This window comes from Protopterus annectens, chromosome 3.part1, assembly GCF_019279795.1.
Source record: "Protopterus annectens isolate FY-2018-M chromosome 3.part1, PAN1.0, whole genome shotgun sequence".
In the NCBI taxonomy this organism is placed as follows: domain Eukaryota; kingdom Metazoa; phylum Chordata; order Ceratodontiformes; family Protopteridae; genus Protopterus; species Protopterus annectens.
Window position 1 is genome coordinate 1,404,795,914 of NC_056732.1, and position 25,480 is coordinate 1,404,821,393.

Genomic DNA, 25,480 nt, shown 5'->3' on the forward strand with positions numbered 1-25,480 from the left:
AGCTCTATGGGATCCCACTAGTGAAAGGCCTTTTTGTGGAGGTGGCTTCCTCTATCCTAACTACCTACATCCTGTCTGTGAGCCATTTTGCAATCCAGTGAGTGATATAGGGGTTTATTCCTAAATTGACAAGCTTTTCAACAATACTTGGGTGGGATATTGTGTCAAAGGCTTTGGCCTTTTTATTTGCAGTGCCCCATTCCATATTCTGTACTTTAATTTTAATTATAAGAAATTAAATGATTTAATGTAACAACATGTCTTCTGATCCTGAACACAGTCTTAATAGAATAAACAATCCAATCTGATTGTTAAAATGCTTTTATCTGTACAGTGTCCTGACCTTTACTTACATGATGCAATAGCAAGATTCATGATTCTACCCATATTTGTGACTTGTTGGTGTCTTGTATTTATGTACTGCAAGTATATTGCAAGCAGAAATGTATTGGAGGAAATATTCAAAACTGGCATTTCTCTGTCTCTCTCTGCGTTTCTGTTCAGACTCACAAGTGATATTCTCCAGCTGACTAAGGAACACAATCGATGTCAGAAGGAGGTCAGTAAAATTATTTTCTAAATTTCACTTCTACCAGCAATATGTTACCTATCTGTGAAGAAGACTACACAATTAATGTCCTTTAAGCAAATGCTGTTGACTGTTAGATTTCTTCCAGACAAGTTAATGCTATCAATAAACAAGCTCAGTTTACCCAGGTATTCTGTTTGCATCAGGCCATGACTGGAAGGGGATGGGAACACCAGAGCAAATACAGATTTTTTTTATATCCATCCCAATAGTAGTGTTTAATCTGTTTTTTTCCCATTTCGTAGATGGGAATATCTGAAATGCTTTTTAATTATTACAATTTTGCCAACAAAAGAACTAGAAAACATCCAGCAGTATATGTAGTTGTATTCAACATGTCCTCTGAATATCAGTTTACCCAATAATTTACACACAAGCATGCATATGCATGTATATATGTGCACATATTTGTAAGACTAGTACACTAGACTTCTAACTCTTTTAAATAAAGTTAATTATTATTATTTACATAAAATTAGGGAAAAAAACTACAACTGTATGTATGATATACAGAACAATATCAAATTACACTGAACTATTTATGTTTTAGTTAACAAGGCAAAAGAAACCAGAATAACTTAATTTATTGTATGTATTCTACCATCCTCAACCTACCCAAACTCAGCAGTTCACATATAGGTCAAAAACCAAAGAATACTTATTCTACAAAACACATACACACACACACACCCACACACACACACACACACACACACACACACACACACACACACACACAAGTAACATCACAAATTACCTTTTAAGCTATGTGTATTTAAAGCCATTTTTACCTGAAATGTTATCAAAACTTTCATTCACCATTATCTTCAACAAGATCCATCTTATGTAATATATATGATACTTATGACTGAAGTTAACTAAAGTTTTCTGATCTTGAATTGCTTGCAACAAGGTACATGTTAGTTTGTTAAACTGGGATTTTAGCTTATTGCTGTGCTGGAAGTGCCAGACTGCAGTTGAGGTATACTAGGTTCATCTAGTTAGCCTGAAGCTGGAAAGCCGGACCAGGAAAGTACAGCCAAGTGACCTGAGTCTTAATATCCTGCCTTGAAGGAAGACAAGGCAAACATTGCCAGAAGGCTGTCCTTAAGGGCTCAACTTCCATGTATCAGATATATGTGTGTGTATACATATGGGTTACAGACAAGTTGTTTTACAACAACTTGTCAAATCCTAAATGAAGCCGGTGCAGCTGATCGAAAATTTTTTATTTTATTTTATTTTATTTTTATTTTACATTTGTTGACGGAGATAGTCCGACTGGATGCATGTCCATTTTCAGCGGAGGCCCGGGGAGAAAAGCTCCAAGGGTAAGCAGATAGAGCATTACATAATACCAGCATTACATATTACAAACAGACAATTTACAGAGATTACATAAGTAAGCAAGTTAAACAGGTTCCACAGGTTACAGTTAGTCCTGAGCACAAGTCAGGATTAAATTAAATTACACAGTAAACTGGTTAACAGATTTTTACACATTCAAGTTAGCCAGGCTTGATACATTGACATAGCCAGTTAAGTGACAAATGTTGTTTGAGTCTAGTTTTAAATTGACCTAAGGTGGAAAGTAAGGTAATATCAGCTGGAAGAGAGTTCCAGGATTTACTTACAGAGTTTGCAAAGAGAGAATCACCGGCTGTGTTATTAATTTTGCTAGTCTGAATTAGTAGTTTGTTAGAGGATCGAAGTGGTCTAGGATTGTTATAGGGGGTGATAATATTTTTAAGTGCAGGAGTATTGTCCGGATTATGGAGGAGTTTATAGGCCATAATCAGTTGGTTATACTGGATTAGGCTAGTTAGTTCAAGCCAACCAAGCTGATTTAGATTGATGCAATGATGTGTCCTAAAAGGCAGCCCAGTGGCAAACCTGGCAATGTGGTTGTAGCAAATTGAGAGTTTGTTAAGGACAGTCTTGTTCAAATTCGAGAGTAGAGGGGATGCATACAGAAGGGTTGAAAGAAGGTGAGAGCGAGCTATGGCAATTTTAGCTGGAGGGGTTAGGAAGGCTTTTATTCTGTAAAGTGACCCTAGTTTTTTATTGATGGTTTTGATAGTTTGGTTAACATGTAGGTCAAATTTGAGATTATTGTCTATGATGACACCTAATAGTTTTGTAGATGGGTCAGCGGAGATTATTGTGCCATCATTTGATTTTATGGTAAAGGTGAAAGCGGTAGACCTACGTGTTGGTGAAAATAACAGCATTTTAGTTTTTTTGGGATTTAGGATCAGACGATGTTCAGAAAGCCAGTTTTCTATTGTATTAAAGGTGGTCTGGGTAGCTGACCATAACTCTACTGGAGATGTGGCTGAGCAAATCAGAGTAGAGTCATCAGCATATTGGATACAGCTGACTTTTGGGATGACAGTATAAAGGTCGTTAATGAAGATGGAGAACAGCAAGGGCCCTAGTATAGAGCCTTGTGGCACTCCGAGGGTGTTAGGTAGAAAGTTAAGAGTGTTTGTTCTGCCAGAGGACAGCCTGCTGTCGACCATTCAGGTAGGATTGAAACCATTGGAGGGCTCCAGTATCTAGACAGAATGTTTACAGGGTGTGGATTAAAAGTTGGTGATCAACCATATCGAATGCCTTGGAAAGATCCAAAAAGAGGGCTGAGGATATATAACTATTGTTGTGATTATGGTTTATGGTGTTAGTAAAGGCTAGGAGGGCTGAAGTAGTGCTGTGATGAGGATGGAAGCCATGCTGAGTGTCTGCCATAAGGCGATTTTGGATTAGGTGGTGCATGAATTGTCTATGAATAAATTTTTCCATAATCTTTGCAAGTGGCGAGAGTATAGCTATTGGCCTATAATTGGAGAATTCAGTAGAGCTGCCTCCTTTGTGAAGTGGGATTACATAGGATATTTTCCAGATGGTGGGAATTTTAGCTTCTACTATGGCTCGATTGATTAGTATTGAGACAGGGTAAACAATAGCATCAGCTGATTTTTGTAGGTACTCGGCAGGGAGTTGATCAGCAGAAAGTGTAGTGGGTTTTAATTTTTTGATCAAGGTACGGATAAGTGAAGTGGCGACTGGTTGGAAGCTGAGCGCAAGTAGGTTTCTAGGGGTGCTACTTTCAGGACCAGGGGAGCTAGGAGGTAGTTGGCTAGCTAGGGCTTGAATTGTCTCAGTAAAGAATTGGTTAAAACTATCAGAAACATCTTCAGGGGTTTTATCAATAGTAGCAACAGGGATTGGGGTTGAAGTTTGTCCAGGATGTAGTAGATTATTTAAACCTGCCCAAAACTTCTGAGGGTTATTTTGATTTACTGTCTGTAAATTACAGTAGTATTGTTTTTTGTCTTGTAAAATTGATTTTTTGGTTTCGTTCCTGGATTGCCTGTATTTAATGTGATCGTGAGGGTCTTTAGAAGAATGCCATAAAGCCCATGCTTTGTTTCTAAGGGTAATTTTGAGTTTAGACTCTATAGAAAGCCATGGTGCAGTTTTTGCCTTGGTTCTCTTTGAACGAACAGGTGCATGCAAATCAAGGATCTCAAGGAATTTGTTGTTAAAGTATGCTACTGCTTCCTCTAAGGGGAGGTGTTTTAGAACAGACCAATTACATGAGTTTAGTTCTTGTTGGAATTTGGCAGGGTCAAAGTTTTTATTGTTTCTAACCTTTCTGAGTAAGGGTTGTTGGGAATTAATGGTTTTGTGCTTAATTACATATGTGAGAAGGTGATCGCTTAGGCAATTAAGGAGGGTACCAGAGGTGTACAGTTGGAGGTGACTGTTTATGAGTACCCAGTCAAGTACACTTTCTTTTTGGTTGGGTTTACCTATCCTGGTAGGGGTGGATATGATTTGTGTAAATGCATGCAGCTTAATATGGGTGGTTGGGGATTCTAAGGAACAGGTGCCCCAGTCTATGTTAAAGTCTCCAAGTAGTAGGGTTTCTTGGGGGTAGTGACATGATAACCAGTGCAGGATATCTTCAAATGTAGATATATTGTTACCTGGGGGAATGTACATACAGATGATATTAATGCATTTATTTTTATTAAGTTGCAATTTGGTGGCAAGAATCTCAGAGTTATTAATCTGAGGAGGTTGTATTACATCTGTGGTGACATTCAACTCAGATTTATAGAGTACAGCTACCCCACCCCCCTTCTTCGAAGCACGATCCAGCCTGTGTATGTTGTACCCAGGTGGTAACACTTCATTGTCTTTAGTGTTAGGTTTTAACCAGGTTTCAGATAAACAGAGAATCTCAGGGGAGTGGACATCCAGAAGTGCATGCAATTCATGTACCTTGTTATTAATGCTTCTAATATTGAGATGACAGACTAGGAGAGAGTTAGTTAGCCTATTAAGTGTAGGTTTGTAGCTTAGATTACAAGTAGAGGGGGTATGTGTATCTGAAGGGAGTTGGCCAGGGTTGGGGTGAATATCACCACCAAGTATTAGGTTGAGTCTATACTTGGTGATGAACTTCAGGAATTTGTTTATTAGTTTGTGGTAGTGTTTGGATCTAGAGCTAATGTGCCTGGGGTTGAGATGTTGATAGACTGAACAAGATGTTGGATAGGATCTGGTACTGTAAGTACGGTTGAAGGTGGAAGGATTTACAGCTGGGGTGATAGTATGGCCTTTTGGGACCTGAAATCCCGTAAGAAACTGGTTTTCATACAAGGTAAGGAGGTATGGTGTGAACAAGAGGGGTAGTAAAGAGGAGTATATCATTATATGTGATTCAGCTAGTGAGTGAAGGAACTGTTTTACCTGGTGATGCAACATCAGAAGATAGAGTGGTGAGGTAAAGGTACTGGAAGGGGGGATGGGAGAATGCCAGATGAAAGCTAATAGGTGCTATTAAATGTAGGTAGTAGAATAGGGGTGGGTGGAATTATCCCAGATGAAAACAGATAGGATCTAGAAAGTGGGGGAGTGGCTATAATACTATAAATTTAGAGGTACTGGGGGCGTGAGGGAATTGGGGGCAGGGAGGGGAGAAGAGAGCCGAGTAGCGAGGCACGAGCAGGGCTATTGCAGTTTGCAAGGTTTCCTAAGGTGTCCTAAAGCTATAAGGTAAGTATTACAGCTCTAATGTAAGAGTCAGTTTACTGCAGTTACAGGGGAAGGAGGCAACCACTCAAGTAGAAACAAAGAGCCCTATGGCTGACCAATATGGTGACCTGCTTAATTACAAAGCACTGTAAGTGAAAGCTTAACAAATGTTTTTTGTGTGTAACCTACTCTGTTTAAATGTTGAGAGAAACTGATTGCAGTCCTGTAGACACCGTTTTGTAGGGAACTGTAGAGTTCAACTAGGAAAAGAGTAGCAGGGCTATTGCAATTCACAAGGTTTCCTAAGGTGTCTTAAAGCTATAAGGTAAGTATTACAACTCTAATGTAAGAGTCAGTTTACTGCAGTTACAGGGGAAGGAGGCAACCACTCAAGTAGAAACAAAGAGCCCTATGGCTGACCAATATGGTGACCTGCTTAATTACAAAGCACTGTAAGTGAAAGCTTAACAAATGCTTTTTGTGTGTAACCTACTCTGTTTAAATGTTGAGAGAAACTGATTGCAGTCCAGTAGACATCGTTTTGTAGGGAACTGTAGAGTTCAACTAGGAAAAGAGTAGCAGGGCTATTGCAGTTTACAAGGTTTCCTAAGGTGTCCTAAAGCTATAAGGTAAGTATTACAGCTCTAATGTAAGAGTCAGTTTACTGCAGTTACAGGGGAAGGAGGCAACCACTCAAGTAGAAACAAAGAGCCCTATGGCTGACCAATATGGTGACCTGCTTAATTACAAAGCACTGTAAGTGAAAGCTTAACAAATGCTTTTTGTGTGTAACCTACTCTGTTTAAATGTTGAGAGAAACTGATTGCAGTCCAGTAGACATCGTTTTGTAGGGAACTGTAGAGTTCAACTAGGAAAAGAGTAGCAGGGCTATTGCAGTTTACAAGGTTTCCTAAGGTGTCCTAAAGCTATAAGGTAAGTATTACAGCTCTAATGTAAGAGTCAGTTTACTGCAGTTACAGGGGAAGGAGGCAACCACTCAAGTAGAAACAAAGAGCCCTATGGCTGACCAATATGGTGACCTGCTTAAATACAAAGCACTGTAAGTGAAAGCTTAACAAATGCTTTTTGTGTGTAACCTACTCTGTTTAAATGTTGAGAGAAACTGATTGCAGTCCTGTAGACACCGTTTTGTAGGGAACTGTAGAGTTCAATCTGTTTAAATGTTGAGAGAAACTGACTGCAGTCCTGTAGACACCGTTTTGTAGGGAACTGTAGAGTTCAATCTGTTTAAATGTTGAGAAACTGATTGCAGTCCTGTAGACACCGTTTTGTAGGGAACTGTAGAGTTCAATCTGTTTAAATGTTGAGAGAAACTGATTGCAGTCCTGTAGACACCGTTTTGTAGGGAACTGTAGAGTTCAATCTGTTTAAATGTTGAGAGAAACTGATTGCAGTCCTGTAGACACCGTTTTGTAGGGAGCTGTAGAGTTCAATCTGTTTAAATGTTGAGAGAAACTGATTGCAGTCCTGTAGACACCGTTTTGTAGGGAATTAGCTGCTCAGATGTGCTGGCTTTGTTTATGTGCAAGATTGCGGCACTGTGAGGTTAAGAAAATTTGCTTTTTCCTCCACTGTAGTTTTATGATGGAGTTGGTATATATAATTAGCAGGGGGTGTGGGAGGGGCTTGTCCCCTGACAAAAAAAAGTTTGATCTGAAGTAGGAACTTCATTTGTCAGCAGCCTTTGGGATACGGATCCGATCTCGGATCCGAGCTGGCAACTTCTATCACAGCATAGATCTGAGCTCCTAGCTCCTCCCTTTACCCATAATCCCCTGCCAACCCTGACTGACCTCAGATCTAGTTTGCCGCTCTTCAAGCAACAGCTAGATTCCAGAGCTCTTGGTGATTCTGTGAGAAAAACAGTTTTTCAACTTTTTCTTGTATTCCTTTTAAGCGAGTGTCTGTGTGCGTGTTTAGGTTTCCCCTTAATGCTAATTTCTCTTCTTTTAGCTTAAATTAGCTTAATTTTTATTTTTATTTCTCTTCCCTGCCCTCGCTGGTCGCAGTGTGTGTGTGTGTAGTGTGTAGGGGCCTAGTGAGTGTGTTTCCTTTCAGTGATGTCGGAGGCCCCTAAAGCCATTTTTTTGAAATGCACCGAGTGTGGTCACAAGCTTTCACCGGCTGATGGCCACACTCGGTGCGTTAGGTGCCTTGGCGTTGAACACCTCTCTTCGGGTTGCGTGATTTTTGCTCCGTTCAACCCCAGGGCACTTAAGGGTCGGAGGTCGAAGCTGGTTCTGGTGGGCCTTTTGCCCCCAGACCCGGCTCTGGCCTCCGGTACTTCTGTGACCGTTACCCAGTCTTCGGTAGCGGCCACTCCTGCCCCCCTCCCTCCGACCAGGACTCAACCTCCCACTGTGGCTTCAGAGGTGAGGGAGGCCAGGAAAGAGAAGCGGAGGAAGAAGCACCTTAAGCGGCGGGCCGAAGACTCCTCCTCGGCCCCGCCTGCCAAACGGGCTTCTCCCTCCAGGGTTTCTGGTTCACCCTCCCCCTCAGATCCGATCCCCTTGCTTCTCACCGGGACCCGAGGAGGAGGTGACCCGGTCCCCGTCAAGGTCATCGAGGTGGCACTCCAGGCCTGCCTCGGTGGCCTCCTCGAGGTCCACCTTCAGTATGTTGGATGCGGACATGGACCGGACGATGAGGAGGTTCATCCAGGCCCAGATGCAGATGGGAGTGCTCTTGCCTCCCCCCCCTCCGGGGGGGGAGCTCGACCCCCTTTTTCGCTCCTATAGCTCGTTCTCCGACCCACCTCCTGGGTTCGGAGCTGTCGGAGCTGAGCCGCGTTGGATCCTGGGGTGGGTCGGAGCCGACAGTGCTGGGCACTTCGGCTCCGACTATTCCCTCGAGTTTGTCGGATCCGACCTCTCGGAGCCGTGGGCCGAGCTTCGGATCCGAGGGACTCGGTGTGCTCTCGGCCCCATCCTGGTCGGAGCGCACGGGTCCTTCAGATCCGATAGTCTCGGCTCCGGGTCCGATCCCCGCCTCAGATCCGAGTGGGAGTCAGATCTCGGATCCATCAGAGAGCAGCTCCCCCTCGGCTTTCGTGGTGGTGGAGAGGGTGCTGTTGAGTGCATCCAGGCCCCCGGTCCTGGCTTCGGCTCCCCCCTGCACTCCCTCTCAGCTGGTCCTGGCTCCCCTCACCTGGCCTTTGGGGCAGCCTGCTTCAGAGCCTCTAGGTGTTCCATTTTAACAGGATATTGCTGGTGAGGACTCGCAAGTCGAAGTGCAAGTGGAGGCACGTGGACTCCCCGGAGTCCCTCACTGAGGATACCTACTTGGATGAAGGGGAAGGCTCCCCAAGGTCACCCCCGAGGATGTCTCCTTTGGAGACATCATGGAAATGCTCAGAATCAGGGGGGGGTGGTCTGCCCCCAAGGCTTCCTCCGACGAGTCCATATTCCTAGAGGCGTTTGAGGCAGGGCCATCTACATCTTGGGTGTCCCCTCCCCCCGACCCTTTGGTGGATCTTATAGCCACTAGGGCTTGGAGGGAGCCGGACACTGTAGAGCCTGTTCCCAAGCGCCTGGACAAAATTTTGAGCCCCCCATCAGAGAGAACCCATTGGAGCAGAGGTCCCCCTGTGGATGCCATATTGGTGGTGGCAGCCACCAAGAGAGAGTTGGCTCAGGACAGCCCCACGGTTCATCCGCCGAGCAAGGAGTCTCGCGCGATGGACCACCTTGGGAAGCGGGCCTTCAGTTCAGGGACCTTCTCCATGAGGGCCCTGAACTATATGGCACACGTCATTCGGATGCAGCGGGATCTAATCAAAGAATACGCTGCTTCCCCCCGGGGTCCATGTCGGAAGGGGACAAGCAACTGTACTCCTCCCAAATGTCCACCCTACGTTCTATTTCCAACACCAACACCTCTATGTGGCTTTTGTCTCACGCCACTGAGGGAGCCGCTAGAGCAGGCGGAGTCGGGCTGGTCATGAGGAGGCAAGCCTGGCTCCGACATTGTGACTTCACGGAACCCTTTAAGGCATCATTTGCGAATGCCCCTTTTGATGGTTCTGCATTGTTTGGCAAAACCATTTGTGACACCCTCGTCCAGAGCAAGAAAGACGGGAAGACGTTGTCTGCCATCGGAGTCTGCTTCTCTGCTCCCCAGAGGTGCTTTGCCAAGAACCAAAAGGGTAAGAAGAAGATGTGGTTCTGGAAATCGCATCAATCCCAGTCTGCTCTGGACAACCAGTCCTCTCATGGCAGAGGAGGACAGGGAGTACGCCACCCTAAAGGCAGAGGGGGTCCCAGGAATTTTGGGTCCAGAGAACCCTTCTCTGAGAGGCCCATGCAGAACCCCTGAGGGGTTACCCGGCTGCCCCACTCTGGAGGCAGTTGGGGGACGTTTTTTGAGGCACCTAGCAATGTGGGAGTCCATAACAACGGATCGCTGGGTGCTTCGTGTTATATCCAGAGGCTACCAAATTCCCTTTCTTGTAACCCCCAGAATCAGAAGCCTTCCCAATGTATCACGCAACCAGAGGGAGGCGGCTGCTGCAGAAATTCAGCAGCTCTTACAAAAAAGAGCCATCCAGCCCATCCCCCCAGATCAGCTCGGATCAGGGTTTTACTCCAGGTTCTTTCTGGTGTCAAAAAAGACGGGGGACATGAAGCCCATCTTGGACCTCTCCCTCTTGAACCTGGCAGTACCAAAAGTAAAGTTCTGGATGGTCACTCTGCAATCTATCCTCCCGCTACTGCAGGAGAATGACTGGATGTGCTCAATAGACCTCAAGGATGCGTACTATCATATTCTCTTAGACAGACGCTCCAGGAGGTTTCTCCGCTTCCGGCTGGGAGCCAGCCATTTCCAGTTCAGGGCCCTCCCCTTCGGTCTCACCTCAGCACCCAGGGTGTTCACCAAGGTCTTGGCAGCGATAGCGGCCCACCTGAGACTCCAAGGAATTCAGGTCTTTCCGTACCTGGACGAATGGCTCCTTAATGCCCCAACAAGGCATCTCCTTTGCTCATGTTGGGATTATTTCCTCAATCTGGCTCCACTCTTAGGGTTGACCATCAACACAGCCAAATCCTCCCTGGCTCCTACACAAGTATTGGATTTCATAGGGGCGAGGTTGGACTCCAGACTGATGCTTGCTTTCTTGACTCCAGATCGTCTTCAGAACCTGAGGTTGCATGTGCAGGCCATCCTTCAACTTCAAGCTCCTTCGGCGGAATTGGTCCTGAGGGCTCTAGGGTCCATGGCGGCAGCAATTCAGCTGCTGCCATTGGCCTGGCTGAATATGAGGGTCATACAATGGACCCTCCAGGTACAATAGTCCCTATCTCGCAATCCCCTGTCTCATCCCATCCCCCTAAGCAGGGTTTGCAAAAGGTCACTCGTGTGGTGGCTCCAGTCCTCCAATCTCCACACGGGACGCCATTTCTCGCTGCCTCCGCCAGTTGCCACAGTGACCACGGACTCTTCTCGCCTGGGGTGGGGGGGGGGCACTATTCGGGCAGAACAGTCCAAGGCACGTGGAACGACATAGAGACCTCTTTGCATATCAACGTCCTGGAGATGAGGGCGGTGCTTTTGACGTTGCAAGCACTTCACAACCTTCTTCCGGTGGGGACGATTGCGGTACAGACGGACAACATGTCAGTCGTCTGGTACATCAACAAACGGGGGGAACCAGGTCTTACCCTCTCTGCCGCGAGGCCATGAGAGTGTGGGAATGGGCGATATCCACCAACTGCTTTCTCATCGCAACGCACATTCCGGGACGGTCCAACATATTAGCGGACAGGCTCAGTCGTACTATCCTGACTCCTTACGAGTGGTCTCTCAATCCTCTAGTGGCAGAGCAAGTATTTGCCCAATGGGGGCGACCTTGTTGTGATCTTTTTGCCTCTCCCTCAAATACCAAATGCAACGATTACTTCACTCTGATCCCCCCCCGGGGGAGTCCCCGAGAGACTCTCTAGTTCATGCTTGGCCTCCCGGTCTGCTTTATGCTTACCCGCCTCTGTCACTGATGTTGAAACTATTGCAGAAAGCCAGTCAGTTGGGGAGCAAGATGATCCTCATTGCCCCATTCTGGCCTCGTCAGACGTGGTTCCCTTACCTATGGTCTCACCTGATTCATCCGCCCTGGATGCTGGATCCCCTTCCGGATCTCATTTACACCCCCTGGGTCTTCTGACTCCGAACCTGGCCAACCTAAAGCCGACGGCTTGGTTGCTCCAGTTCCACTCCTGATAAGGACTCCCGGAATTTCATCACCAGTCAAAGCCATCCTAGTAGCAGCTCACAAGCCCTCCACCAGAAGGTTCTATTGGAGTAAATGGAAACGTTTTTCCATTTGGGTGGAGCACCGTCATTTAGATCACTTTACAGCACCGGAAGCGTCGGTTCTAGATTTTCTAACTTCTCTCTTTCACCAGGGTGCTAGTTCTTCCACGGTCAAGGTGCAACTTGCAGCAATTTCACACTATCATGTAGGGCAGGAGTCAGGCCCGCTTATTACTTCCAAACTGTGTAAGACCTTCCTTAAGGGTACCTTCCTCCACAGGCCCCCAGTCAAAGAGGTGGTACCCCCATGGGATTTATCCCTAGTTTTACAGGCCTTGACTAGCCCCCCTTTCGAGCTGGCGGCCACTGTTGATCTTAAATACCTCTCTTGGAAAACAGCCTTTTTGGTGGCCATAACTTCAGCCAAGAGGGTCTCGGAACTCCAGGCTCTCTGTGTCAAACCACCGTATTTGGTCTTCCACCCAGACAGAGTTCACCTCAGGATCAATCCATCTTTTCTACCTAAGGTATCTTCGGAAGCTAACATTAATCAATCTATTAATCTTCCAGTATTCTTCCCCAACTATCAAAACAAAGGAGAGTATAAGCTGCACTCTTTAGACGTGCACAGACAACTATGTTTTTATACTCATTGAACTACTAGTCATAAGCAATCCGATCAGTTGTTTGTCTCCTTTGCCAAAAACAACTTCGGCAAGTCGGTTTCTAAGGTTACCCTCTCCCAATGGATATCTAGTTGTATTCTCTTAGCATATCAGAGCTCGGGAAGGCCTACACCTCAGGGAGTCCATGCTCATTCTACGAGGGCCATTGCTACATCGGCTGCTTTCAAGGCTAGAGTTTTTCTAGATGACATTTGTTCCGCAGCCACTTGGGCTTCATCTCATACCTTTATCAGCCACTACAAAGTAGATATTGTCTCCTGAGGTAGTGCGTCTTTTGGCTCTGCAGTGCTCCGGAATATCCTTCCATGAAGGCCACCCAAGATTTAGGTAGCTGGGGACTCTGTCCCAAAGGTTGCTGACAAATGAAGTTCCTACTTCAGATTAAGAAGTTATGTACTCACCATAACGTTCCATCTGAGTAGGTATCTTCATTTGTCTGCAACCATCCCTCCCTCCTTCCCCCTGACCAAAATGATCCTACTTGGGGTTCTTTAGATTAGTTCCCTCTGGGACACAGTATTAGCTGTGCTATGGGGCAAACTTGATCTGAGGTCAGTCAGGGTTGGCAGGGGATTATGGGTAAAGGGAGGAGCTAGGAGCTCAGATCTATGCTGTGATAGAAGTTGCCAGCTCGGATCCGAGATCGGATCCGTATCCCAAAGGTTGCAGATAAATGAAGATACCTACTCAGATGGAACGTTATGGTGAGTACATAACTTCTTATTTTTTTTCAGTAGGGTGCGTTTATGTGTTGTTTGATGAAGCAACATACACCCATCTGTGACACACACACACACACACACACACACACACACACACACACACACACACACACACACACACACACACACGCGCACACATGTGCACACACACATGCACGCACACACACACACACGCACCACACACACACACACGCGCGCACACACACACACACACACACACACACACACACACACACACACACACACAAGATGTAGAACACAGCGTGTATATGCCTGCAAGTCTGGATTGGGAAAATTACAGTACCGAGCAAGAACATTAAGGAAATACCTATTCTTTACAAGGTAATGACCACCTTGTTCTGATTCTTGCTCCCTACTAAACAAGAGACATGTTGGATAGAGAGACCATTAGGAGTCAGAGGGCAGGTGAAAGCAGGAGATGACCAGAAAAAGAAGGACAAAATAAATTTGAACATTGTCAAATTTTGATCCACTGTGTTAGTATTCAGTACAAGTGGCTTATGGGATGTCATTGTCAGTCATATTATATTTCAAAGCATGTAAAACAACATTTCATTGCAGAGGGCAGTTCCCATATGTCCATGCAGAGATCTATCTCCTGTGTACTGCCTAATGAGCATAGCTAACAGTAAAACCCTCTGCATATCAGAGAATAAAGAAGTTATGTACTCACCATAACATTCCATCTGTTCAGATCTAACTCAGTTGCTTTTTACAGCTGGTGGAACATTGAAAGCTCTTGAGCACGTCTCATCCTTAATGCACTAATCACTTGCTATCCCTCAGTGTCTTGTTTGTTGAATTTTAGTGAATATATAAATAATAAATAGCAGTATCTGGAACTCAAATAAAGGAACATTAGTTTCTGTAGCATCTTCTGATCCTTCCAGAAGTCAAATTGGTAGGGAGTTGGAGCAAGGGAAATTGAGGAAGAATGAAAATGGACAACACAGATTGAACATTATGGTGACTGTATTAACTTCTTTATCTGATGTTGTCACTTTTATTTATTCCTCAGCTACCTCAAAGTGGGGAGGACTCTAAGAAACTATATTCCTGAGCACAGCTAAACCGAAGGCTGCTCTTCTCCTAAAGACCAGATCCAATTTGTAATGAGCAATAAATGTATGAGGGTTAGCCTAAGCTGCAGCTGCACAAATATCGTCCAAGGAAGATCTGGATAAAAACACTGAAGAAGTTGCCATAGATCTGAGTTTTTAGACGTTTTGGCAAAGTCAGACCTGCTTTTTGGTAAACAAATGAAATACAATCAATTAACCATTTGGCTAAGGTCACTTTGATAACATCTTTACCCAATTTTAAATCTGAAAATGAGACCAATAATTGATCTGATTTCATGAAATTTTTTGTCCTGTGTAGGTAAAAATGTAATTGTCTGTGAACATCCAAACAAAATGCAGCATATATTCACCTTCTAGGGAATATATAATATGTATGAGAAAGTTGGAAAGAAAACTGGAAGATTAATAGTTAGATTAATATTGGAAGATGGGCCAGCCCCAAAGGCTTCCAAGAATATTGATTCCTCTCGGGAAGAGTTGTCAGTTGACCAACTACCCCTTTACATGAGGATCTCTAATATGTCTCCAAGTGAGACGTCATCAGGTGATGATGTTGGGGACCCTCCCCCTCATCGAAATCAGTATCCACAATGACAGACTCTTGAGGATCATCTGAGTGCCTCCTTTTGCACTTTCTCTTCCTAGGGACTTCTTTGGTGGGGTGTTCCAGAGAAATATCAGAATAAATCAATATACCCTGAAGGGTATCCTGGAAACTTTGAGCTGGCCATCCCTGTGGGGTAGGAAGATGAGGCTCCAGACATGAAGACAAATGGGTCTGGGAAGTAGGATCCAAGGAAGGTGGATACATCCTTTCTCTTGGTGCAGAGAAAACTCTCTCTATTACCTCAAAAGCAGAATGCCTTGGAGAGAAAGAAACCAATGTCCCTGAGCAGACATGCTTCTGAGCCATTGGCTCCTTTCAACCTGAAGGCAAACCACTCGAAACAGTGGTCAGAGTTATACTGTCTAAGGCCAAGGCTCCAAGGGGCAGAGATGGCTCTGACAATCTTGGAGTTGACTCCAACACCCCAGATCCGGTGCCAATACTACCGCTCCAAGAGTCATCTGGATCCGACATGCTCAGAGCCAGTCCACTCAGAGACAGTATCAATGTAGAAGATATGAGTGCCTTTGGATCAGATACAGATGGATGTGGAATTTTCTGATCCAACTACCATGAAACTGAAGGTTGAATCAAAGAAAGAGACAAATTAGGTGGGCTAGTAACAATGAAGGCCTCCAGACCTGATGGGGTAGGAGCCGGGTGTACCCCTGTTTGTATTTGCATCAAAAGAAATTTCCTCATCATCCTGTCCACGTCTCTTTCAGTCAGACGTCTGGAGGAACAAGATGAGGAAGCAATGGATGAAGTCCTAGAGTGGTGAGATGCTAGATGGGCAGACTGGTCTGACAAAGGAGATGATTTTTCTGAACTATGATACAGACTCAGTTGCCTAGACATGGTAAGGCCTTGCTGTGTCTAATACTGGTGCCTGCCAAAAAATCAGTTACTAGAAAATGGAAATCAAAATCTAAACCAATTATGCTGGAAGTAGTGAATATAGTAACAGAGATAAAACAACTGGAAATGAGATCTTTAGAAAGGGGTAGAAACAAATTGCATAGGAAAAAAATGGGAATTATGGGAACAATACATGCAAGGGAGGAATGAGGTTTAAAAGGCGGCAGGACATAAATGAGCTATGTAATGTTTGAGTAAGAAAAATTGGGTGGATTATAAGTGATGCATAATGTTTGCAATTAGGATTGTGTCGGTGTTGTTTCTTTTTATTTATATACGTGTGATTGCCTATGTAGTAAGTGATAGTTTAATAAAGAAGGCAGGAATTACATAACTTATGTAATATTGCTTAGGATATATGATATATAGCAATATATGTGAGGTATAATATTTGTTATGTTAATGTAGTTTGATTACTTTTATATGAATGTAAATTTGCCTGTGTCACAAGTGGTAGTTTAATAAAGGTGTTAGGAAACAAAAAGTCCTAGAGTGGTGATGTCTCTCCAGGATGGGAGATGGGAGGATATGGCATCCAGAGTCAGAGAGAACTGGATGTGTGGAGACCTGTCTTTATTTTTCTTTAGATCCAAAGTTGCAGATTTAGCTCTGTAGTAGTTGGATAGGAGAGTTTAGTCTTCGGATGTAATTGAACCAGATCCAACAGTTTTGATACCTTTTGGGGTTGCTCTGAACTCCGAGCAGAGCTCAAAGCTGAAGAACCAGAAGGGTCCAACATACGCTTCTTGGCTTCTTTTCTTTCACCTTTCTTAGGGAGTTGAGCCCCAGATGCTGCATCAGAGGAAGAAGAAGGCATCAATCTCCTTAATATCAGTTTGTTTTTATGATCAATAAGGGCCTGTGGATTAAAGCCCTTACAAATACTGCATGCCGAATCTTAATGGGCTGGGCCTAAACAATAAACACACAACTCATGTGCATCTGACAGTGGAATCTTACAGGCACAGGACTTAAACTTTTTAAAGCCCGAAGGCTTCTAAGACATAATTATCAGCTAAAAAAGACAAATAAAATAAAAATATTTTTTTTTTCTTTTTTTTTTTTTTTTAACTATAGATAGTTATAGAAAAAGTGAACAAGTATTACCAGCAATGGTAACTGAGATTTTACCGGAAAGGTAAGGGAAAGGGAAAAAGAGAAAATACCACCAATGGTAAGCTACAGATGCACTAAAAAGAGGGTCTGGGTTTATGCATCGGAGTACATTCTGCGAATGGCTTTTCATTGATAACAAAACATTGAATGACCATTTTAGCGAACGTGAACATCAGCAAATTTAAACCCATCGAATTGTCATAGTTGGCCAACATCTCCAACAAACAATATACTTTATGTATATACTTCACACATGGCTGATGTATTGACATACTACATACTGTTTACTTTCCATGGGCTGACTATGACTATTCGATGGGCTTAAATTCGCTGATGACTAAAATGAATGTTCGATGTTTTACTGGTGATGAATAGCCATTCATGGAATGTACTCTTTGATGCATAAACATAGACCCCTAAAACGTGTAGAAAGGGCAAGAGAGGATGTATTCAAAAAGAAGAGAAAGTTATATCCATAAATCTTTTAAAACTCACTGAAAAGAAGTTCAAACTTGAGAGCTAGTTAGTGACCATGCCCATACACCAAGGCAGCAAATGAGATCTAAGGAATAGTAAGGGACTAATGCATTGTGGGTAAGAGAGGAGCTTGAGAGCTTTCAGTGTTCCATCAGCTGTAAAAAGAAGCCAAGTCAAATCAGAGGGTCAGATCCGACTCCAGCAGTTGAGGAATGAATGAAAATGACAACATAACTTCTGAAATTTCCTAGTTGTGGCAGTCTCAAAAGAAACGGGCTGCATCAAGGAAAAATAGCCTTTTTTTCCCCGCACAATTCTTATTTAAGCAATATGCAATTACATGCAATCAGGTCTTGTTGAATTTATTGTGATTAGTCTGTAGAATTCCTTTATCGTTTTTCATCTGTTTTCTTGCAGTGGCATGTAGTGGCAGGTTTGCTGTCAAGGGAAATATGAGCCTTAAAATGGTCCAGTGAGCTCAATGCTCTACCACATTCAGCAAGCAAATAAATAAATAAAATGAAATGATACTTATCAGCTTAAAAGGTACCATTGACATGCATGACATTCACAGATGTGTTTGATCCAAATCCCTGTATGCTATGTCACTCTGCATGTGCTGTAGGTCATTCTGCAGCTCTTTCAGATGTTGCATGTCCTCACACAGGCCACGCAGCATACTCGCCATCTGTACCGTGGTGTATGTAGCCAGAAACTATCCCTTCTTTGGAACAGGCTCCCTATCCATTTCTTTTGTGGTAGTAACTTCAGTGTAACTTGAGTGAGGCTCAAATTTTGAGTGGATGCCAGAAATTCCACCATCGCTCCATATCTGGCAAATGTGTGGGTTCTGCCCAATTTTAGTATTGCTTACTCTATCAGTGTATCAAGCAAAAACACAGGGTTTTCCAGGTAAAAAATCCTTTACTGATGTCAGACACCAGTAAAGTATTTTTTACCCAGAAAACCCTGTGTTTTACTTGATTTTTACTTGTGGCTTTTCGTATTTTGGAGTTAATCTATCAGTGTATCATCTGTGTCATGCACAAATTGCCACATGTTCATAGGTGTTTACTAGGTTAATGACCAGTGGGGCCTTTTTAAGCTTAGCTATGCATCCCAAATTTCTGCCAAGTTCTGGTACCCTTGGTAGTGTAAGCAGGGGCTTGGGAGATGGAATATTTACAGGCTGCTTGTATCCATTTGAGACGTAGGTTCAAAACAAGGACTGAATTTCTTGTTCCAGTTGTCCGAGTTACACTTGAATTGGGTTACGGAGGAAATCTGCTTCAAATGGATGGGGAGCCTCTTCCAAAGACGGGATAGTGTCTGGCATACATTCCTGTCTCTCTAGAAGGTCCTATTTATACCACAGGCAAAGTTTAACTCTTTAGAAAGCGTAACTCTCATCCTGTTTTTTGTGGATATGCAGGAGGTTCATCAGAGTGGTGTCCAATTATGCCTTGTATTCCAGGTATGAATCTCCTCTCAACAGCCTGAAGGAGACAGAATACAGGAGTATGGCTTTGAGGCAATTTCCAAGGGACATGTTTTTTATGTCCTGTATTCCTTTAGTGAGGAACTTCTGATGATGTTCCTGTTGTTGGATATGCTCAGTTAGATACATACCAAATGGGGGATTATACTCAATGATGGGTGTGATGAATGCTACATACAGTGGAACAATGATCTCCTTAGACCTAGATGCCATATTTTTATTTATAAGTTGTACAACATAGAGTGATTTCCTCATTACCATAGACACATGATGCTCAAACACTAAATTACTATCTATGTGTGTGTCCCAAAGTCTTTGACTACTCAGTCAACTTTTAAGGGTGTGTTGTCAGTATGGTAGTTAATAGGGGTGGTTGACTTCCCAAAGGATACTATTACACATTTCTCAGCATTTAGTTTTAGTCCATGGCTCTGACACCAATTATTGGTCTGTGGCAGCCCTTCTTGGAGAAGATTAGTGTCAGTGGGGGAGTCTATAACTGCTCCTAATTTACAATAGTCTGAAAATCTGGTCAACCAGGGGCCCTTGGTGTTGACCTTGACTTCAGAAAAATAGATGCCAAAAAGGATTGGTCCCAGGACTGATCCCTGAGGGACTCTGCTGGTGGCTGGCATCTGTTAGAGGAGGACTCCCCAGTTCTAACTCCCTGGGTCCTATCTGTGAGTCATCTGGCTACAGGTGACTTAAGGGTTTATACCTAATCTCTTAAGTTTGTCAACAATGCCTAAGTGGGGTATTATGTCAAATGCCTTGTCCAGGTCAAGGTAGGCATTGTGAACACTCATCCATTGCTTTGGTGACTTTCTGAAAGAAGTCTACCAGGCTGAGTAAGCATGACCTGCATTTGACAAAATTAGGGTGGGTCCAGTATCTGGAGTTTTCCTGCATTATCATCGATCAGTTTTATAGTTCTTTTCATGGTTTTGCATATCAGACTAGTGAAACATATGGGTCTGTAGTTTCCATGGTCCATAGATGGCCTGCCTTTCTGCAGAGGGATGATGGTTGCCATTCTCTATTCTAGAGGCATGAAGCCCATTTGGAGGCTAAGGTTAACTAGTGATGTGAAGTTGTTCAATCTCGCCATTTGTTCTTACACGTGGGTTCGGAGCCGATCCATCAGCTCCGAGTCGGCCGCTTTCCAAGCTCTAGATCTCTGAGAAGCTCGAGACACAGTCCCTGTCCCATGATGCTCTGCTGCCAAACCCCAGATCTAGTTTGCCACTGCAACGGATCGCATGATCTTCAGAGGAAGCTCGGGACAGTATCTTTTTTCTTATATATTTGGATAGTTGGACTTATAATAACTATCAGGGATCTGATACTTAGTGAGGCTTCACAAATTCATTTCTTTTTTGTGGTTTAGAGTAGGTATCTAAGCTTGTATTTTGTCCTTTAGTTCAGAGTAGTTTGCTCCTAGGCCTTTAGCCTTCTTGATTTACTCTACTTGACAGGGCTCTATCAAATTTAATACCCTATCCCCTTATATTCTGTAATCTCTTTCTATAGTTATTGCAGTTCAGGGATCTGAACTTTCTAAGCTGCTTTTGTGGTGTTATTACTACTGATTGGACAATTTTCATAATGTTAGAGAAGCAAAAATCTGGGTTTAAAAAGTGTGACTGTGGACAAAAGATGTCCATCATGGATAATCATATTTCTTGTGTTTATTGTTTGGGCCTGTTACATTTACAGGAGGATTGCTCTATCTGCCATTCCTTCAGTGGCAGGGTGTTATTAGAGAGGAGGAGGAAATTGGTAGATAGAGGACTGTTGAAATCGGACTTCCAGGATATATTGAATAAGACTGACCAGACCTCCAAGTCCTCAACGGGGTCAAAGTCGTCTAAGGTGTCTTCGGAGCACAAGTCTTTGGCTCCGAGCACCTCTGGTAAGACTCGGTCGCTGGCTCCACAGCCTTCGGAGCCGTGCACCGAGATCTTACCTCGAAGCTAAGTCATGGTGTTGGAACCGGTGTCGGAGGTTTTGAAGTCTCCGATCCTTAAGTCAGTGGCTTCTTCATCTCCTTCGACCTGTTCTTCCGATACCCTTTCTGACATCGATGTGGACCAAGTGGTACAGAGACTTTTGGTGAACCTGGCCCTGGCCAAATTGCTTGCAGCTTCAACCCAATTGGCTTCGAAGCCTACGACCTCTCCTTCCATGAGTTCTGCTCCTCCTCTGAGGCCAGTTGAGCCTTCGGAGCCAGAAAGAGAGGATCCAATAGTGGTGGAACCCTCGGAGCCAAGGCCTGTTCCAGTGCACTCGGCTCCTTCGACCTTGACTTCTTCAGTTTCGATCGAAGAGTCTCAGAGCCAACACTCTCTCACTGTTTCCGAGAGTGGGTGTCGAACCGATGCTTTGGTTCCGACTCTCCCTCTCGGGGCTTCGGTGCAGATGAGCTCAGTTCCGTCCTCTGGTTCAGAGCCTGTGGTCTCGGCCCCTGGGAGGCTGCCATCTTCTTCGAAACCAGCGGACTCCTGGGTCGGGAAACCGGTGCCTTCGATGCCATGAGGAAGGTCATGTCTGCTAAGACCCTTACTTCTTCAGTTCCTTCCTCTTCCTTCCCCCAAGGACCACGCTCTATCTCTGCACCACAGGTTCTCACTAAGCTTTGAGACCCAGAGCTTCAGGTAACCCCATTGGATGACCCCTGCTTGACTGAGACTTCACCAGACGCCCCCACTGATGAAATCCACAGGAAAAGACTGCATAAGAGGAGGCATTTAGATTCCCCCCAGGAATCCTTAACATCAGACACCGACTTGGAGGAATCAGAAGGGTCCCCACGGTCCTCCGCTGAGGATGTCTCTTTTGCAGACATCCTTAAAATACTAAGGCAGAGGGGTGACTGGCAGTCCCTTACCCCTACTGAGGATGGGTCGGTGCTCCTGAAGGCCTTTGGGTCTCAACCCTCCACCTCCTGGGTTACTCCGCCTTTCAATGAATTAATGAACTTGATCGCTCGAAAGGCATGGGAGTCTCCTGATTCTATGGAACCGGTCCCTCGGAGGCCCAACAAATTTATCACCTGCCCTCAGGATAAGTCCTTTCTTACAAAAGGAGTTCCCGTTGATGCCATTGTGGTGGCGGCGGCGGCCACCAAGAAAGAGATGTCAGACACCTCTTCCTCTGTCCATCCTCCTAATAGAGATTCCAGGATGATGGACAGATATGGGAAACTCATCTTTAGTTCTGCAACATTTGCAATGAGATCGCTTAACTGTTTAACCCATTTTACCCGTCTTCAACGAGATCTCCTAAAAGAGCTTGGAGATACTCTACAGGGCAACACAGGTGATGCTGTCTCCCAGAAAGTGACGGCACAGCTTAACACCCTTAATTCCATTGTAAACTTGTCCATGAGGCTCATTTCTTATGCATCCAAGGGATCAAGCCGGGCAGCGGGTTCAGCGATAGCTCTGCGGAGACAATCCTGGATGCGCATATGCTCCTTTGTGGAAGCCTTCAAGTCTTCCTTTGTAAATATCCCATTTGATGGCTCTTCCTTGTTTGGGCCCAAAGTCAAGGAGACACTCACTAGGTGTGAGCAGGAAGGAAAGACTCTATCTGCTGTAGAAGTCCGTTTTTCCACTCCCACTAGACCATACCCCAAAGGGCAGAAAGGTGGAAAAATGTGGTTCCAAAAGCCTCAAGGAGCTTTCCAGAACACACGTAGTGAAACCCCCTCCAGGGGCAGAGGAAGGGGGTATAATGGTAGATGCCGCCCAGGTGGCAGAGGGGGTCCGCAGAACCAAGGTGACAGGGAGCAGTTCCCTGGCAAACCCTATCAGCACTCCTGAGAGGAGGCCCAACCGTCCTACTCTGGAGGCAGTCGGGGGTCGCTTAGCTTTATATCCAGATGCCTGGCTAGGAATTACATCAGATTCCTGGGTAAAAAGCATAATCACCATAGGCTACATCATTCCCTTTTCAGAATTCCCTTCCATTCGGGCAAGAATTCCAGACGTTCCACCCAGTCTGCGGAATCTAACAGCCATAGAAATTCAGAGGCTGCTGGAAAAAAGTCATCCAGCCAGTCCCGGTGGACCAAATAGGATCTGGAACTTACTCCAGGTTCTTTTTAGTTCCAAAGAAAACAGGGGACTGGAGGCCCATCTTAGACCTCAGTAATCTCAACTCCTTTGTCAAAAAGGAAAAGTTCCTGATGGTCACGCTTCAGTTTATAATCCCGTTTCTCAAAACGGGTGATTGGATGTGCTCGATAGATCTCAAGGATGCGTATTACCACATAAAAATGGCCAGGCCATCCAGAGATCACTTGCATTTCTGGATGGGGGCCAGTCACTACCAATTCCGAGCTCTACCCTTTAGTCTCACCATAGCCCCCAGAGTGTTCACCAAATGCATGGCAGTTGTCACGGCTCACCTGAGACGTTTAGGATTCTGGGTGTTTCCATATCTCGACGACTGGCTCCTCACCACCACCACCAGGCATCAACTGATTCACACCAGGGATTACACTATAGGCCTATGCTCCCAGTTGGGCATAACCTTAAATTTCAAAAAATCTGCTTTATCACCATTGCAGCATATTTCCTTTATAGGAGTAGATCTAGACACCACCACTGCCCTGGTCAGATTGACTCAAGAATGAGTAATCTCTTTACGAAACCAAATATCCCTTTTGTTGATGGAAAAGAAAGTCCCTGCATTCCAAGTTCTGAAGCTGTTAGGCACCGTGGCAACGACTCTCATAGCGGTTCGTCTGGGGCGCATGCACATGAGGATACTCCAATGGTTACTCTTCACACAGTGGTCTTATCAACAACTTCCAATGTCACACAAGATTCTGCTGACAAATACTTGCAAAAAGGACCTCCTTTGGTGGTTGAACAGCCACCAAGTTACTGTAGGTCGTCCGTTTGTACTCCCCCCTCCCACAGCCACAGTGACCACGGATGCTTCCCTGATAGAGTGGGGGGGCTGTGTCAGGGAAGAACTGTCCAAGGTACTTGGTCAGAGATGGAATCCAGTTTGCACATCAATGTCTTGGAGTTGAGAGCAGTGTTCCTAGTGTTGCAACACTTTCACAACTCTGTACCTCAAGAGATGATTGCAATACAGACAGACAACATGTCGGCAGTCTGGTACATCAACAAGCAAGGGGGAACCAGATCTTACCCCTTATGCTGAGAGGCCCTGAGAATTTTGCAGTGGGCTGCATCCACCGGGCACTTCCTGATAGCAACGCACATCCCAGGGTCATCCAACATGATAGCGGACAAATTGAGCAGAGCCATTCTATTGCCTCATGAGTGGTCCCTCAAAGAACGAGTGGCGGAAAGGATATTCTGCAAATGGGGCCAGCCTTGCTGTGACCTTTTTGCATCCCCTATGAATGCCAAATGCAGAAGCTACTTTGCCCTGTACCCTCCACCGGAGAACATCCCAAGGGACGCAGTCGTACACGATTGGCCCTCGGGTCTCCTATATGCCTTTCCTCCATCCCAGCTGATCCCCAAATTTTTACAGAAAGCCAAACACCTGGGAACAACTGTTATTCCGATAGCCCCATTTTGGCCTCGGCAGATATGGTTCCCCTTCCTTCAACAATACCAAGTGGAAGAACCTTGGGTTCTGGACCCAGTGCCAGACCTTCTGACTCATTCGTCGGGAGTTCTTCACCCCTGTCTTGTATCCCTCAAACTGACAGCTTGGCTGCCCCACTTCCCAACCTAGCCAGGTCTCATGATTTGTCTCCCGCGGTTCAGCATATTCTGGTTTCCTCACATAAAGTCTCCACCAGGAAACTATATAACAGTAAATGAAAACAATTTGGTCATTGGGCTTCTCAACATGGTATTGATCCCTTTATCGCCCCTATCCATAGCATTCTGGAATTTTTTACTTCACTTTTCCACGGTGGTGCAGCAGCCGCTACTATAAGAGTTCAATTGGCTGCCATATCTAACTTCCATGTGGGATGCGGAGGTTCTAAAATTATGTCCCACAGATTATGTAAAGCCCTTTTGAAAGGGATTCATCACCCTTGACCCCCTATCAGACATCCGATTACTCCCTGGAAACTAAATTTGGTGCTGTCTCAACTCATGCTTCCCCCTTTTGAGCCCGCATTTTCTTGTCCGTTGAAGTTCCTTTCTTGGAAGACAATTTTCTTAGTGGCCATTACTTCGGTGCGCAGAGTTTCTGAACTTCAAGCACTCTCTGTTAGGCCCCCATATTTGGTCTTTCACCCCGACAGGGTATCTCTAAGAACAAATCCATCCTTTCTCCCGAAGGTCTGTTCCAAAGCGAACTTGAACCAGTCCATTGAACTTCCCACTTTTTTCAGGCATCATGCCAGTAAATTGGAATACATGTTGGATAAGCTTGATGTTCACAGACAATTGAAATTTTATTTGGACAGAACAAAAGGATTCAGAAAATCAGATCAACTATTTGTTTC

The 25,480-nt window shown here is 44.8% G+C and overlaps 1 protein-coding gene across 1 annotated transcript in view; it reads left to right on the forward strand.

Annotated features, from left to right (window-relative positions):
- Nucleotides 1–25,480, forward strand: part of IQANK1 (IQ motif and ankyrin repeat containing 1) — a 2,532,034-nt gene that overhangs the window by 1,480,399 nt on the left and 1,026,155 nt on the right. The window contains exon 8 of the mRNA XM_044067472.1: nt 505–559. Within this exon, the coding sequence (XP_043923407.1) occupies nt 505–559 (55 nt within the window). The remainder of the gene's footprint in view (nt 1–504; nt 560–25,480) is intronic.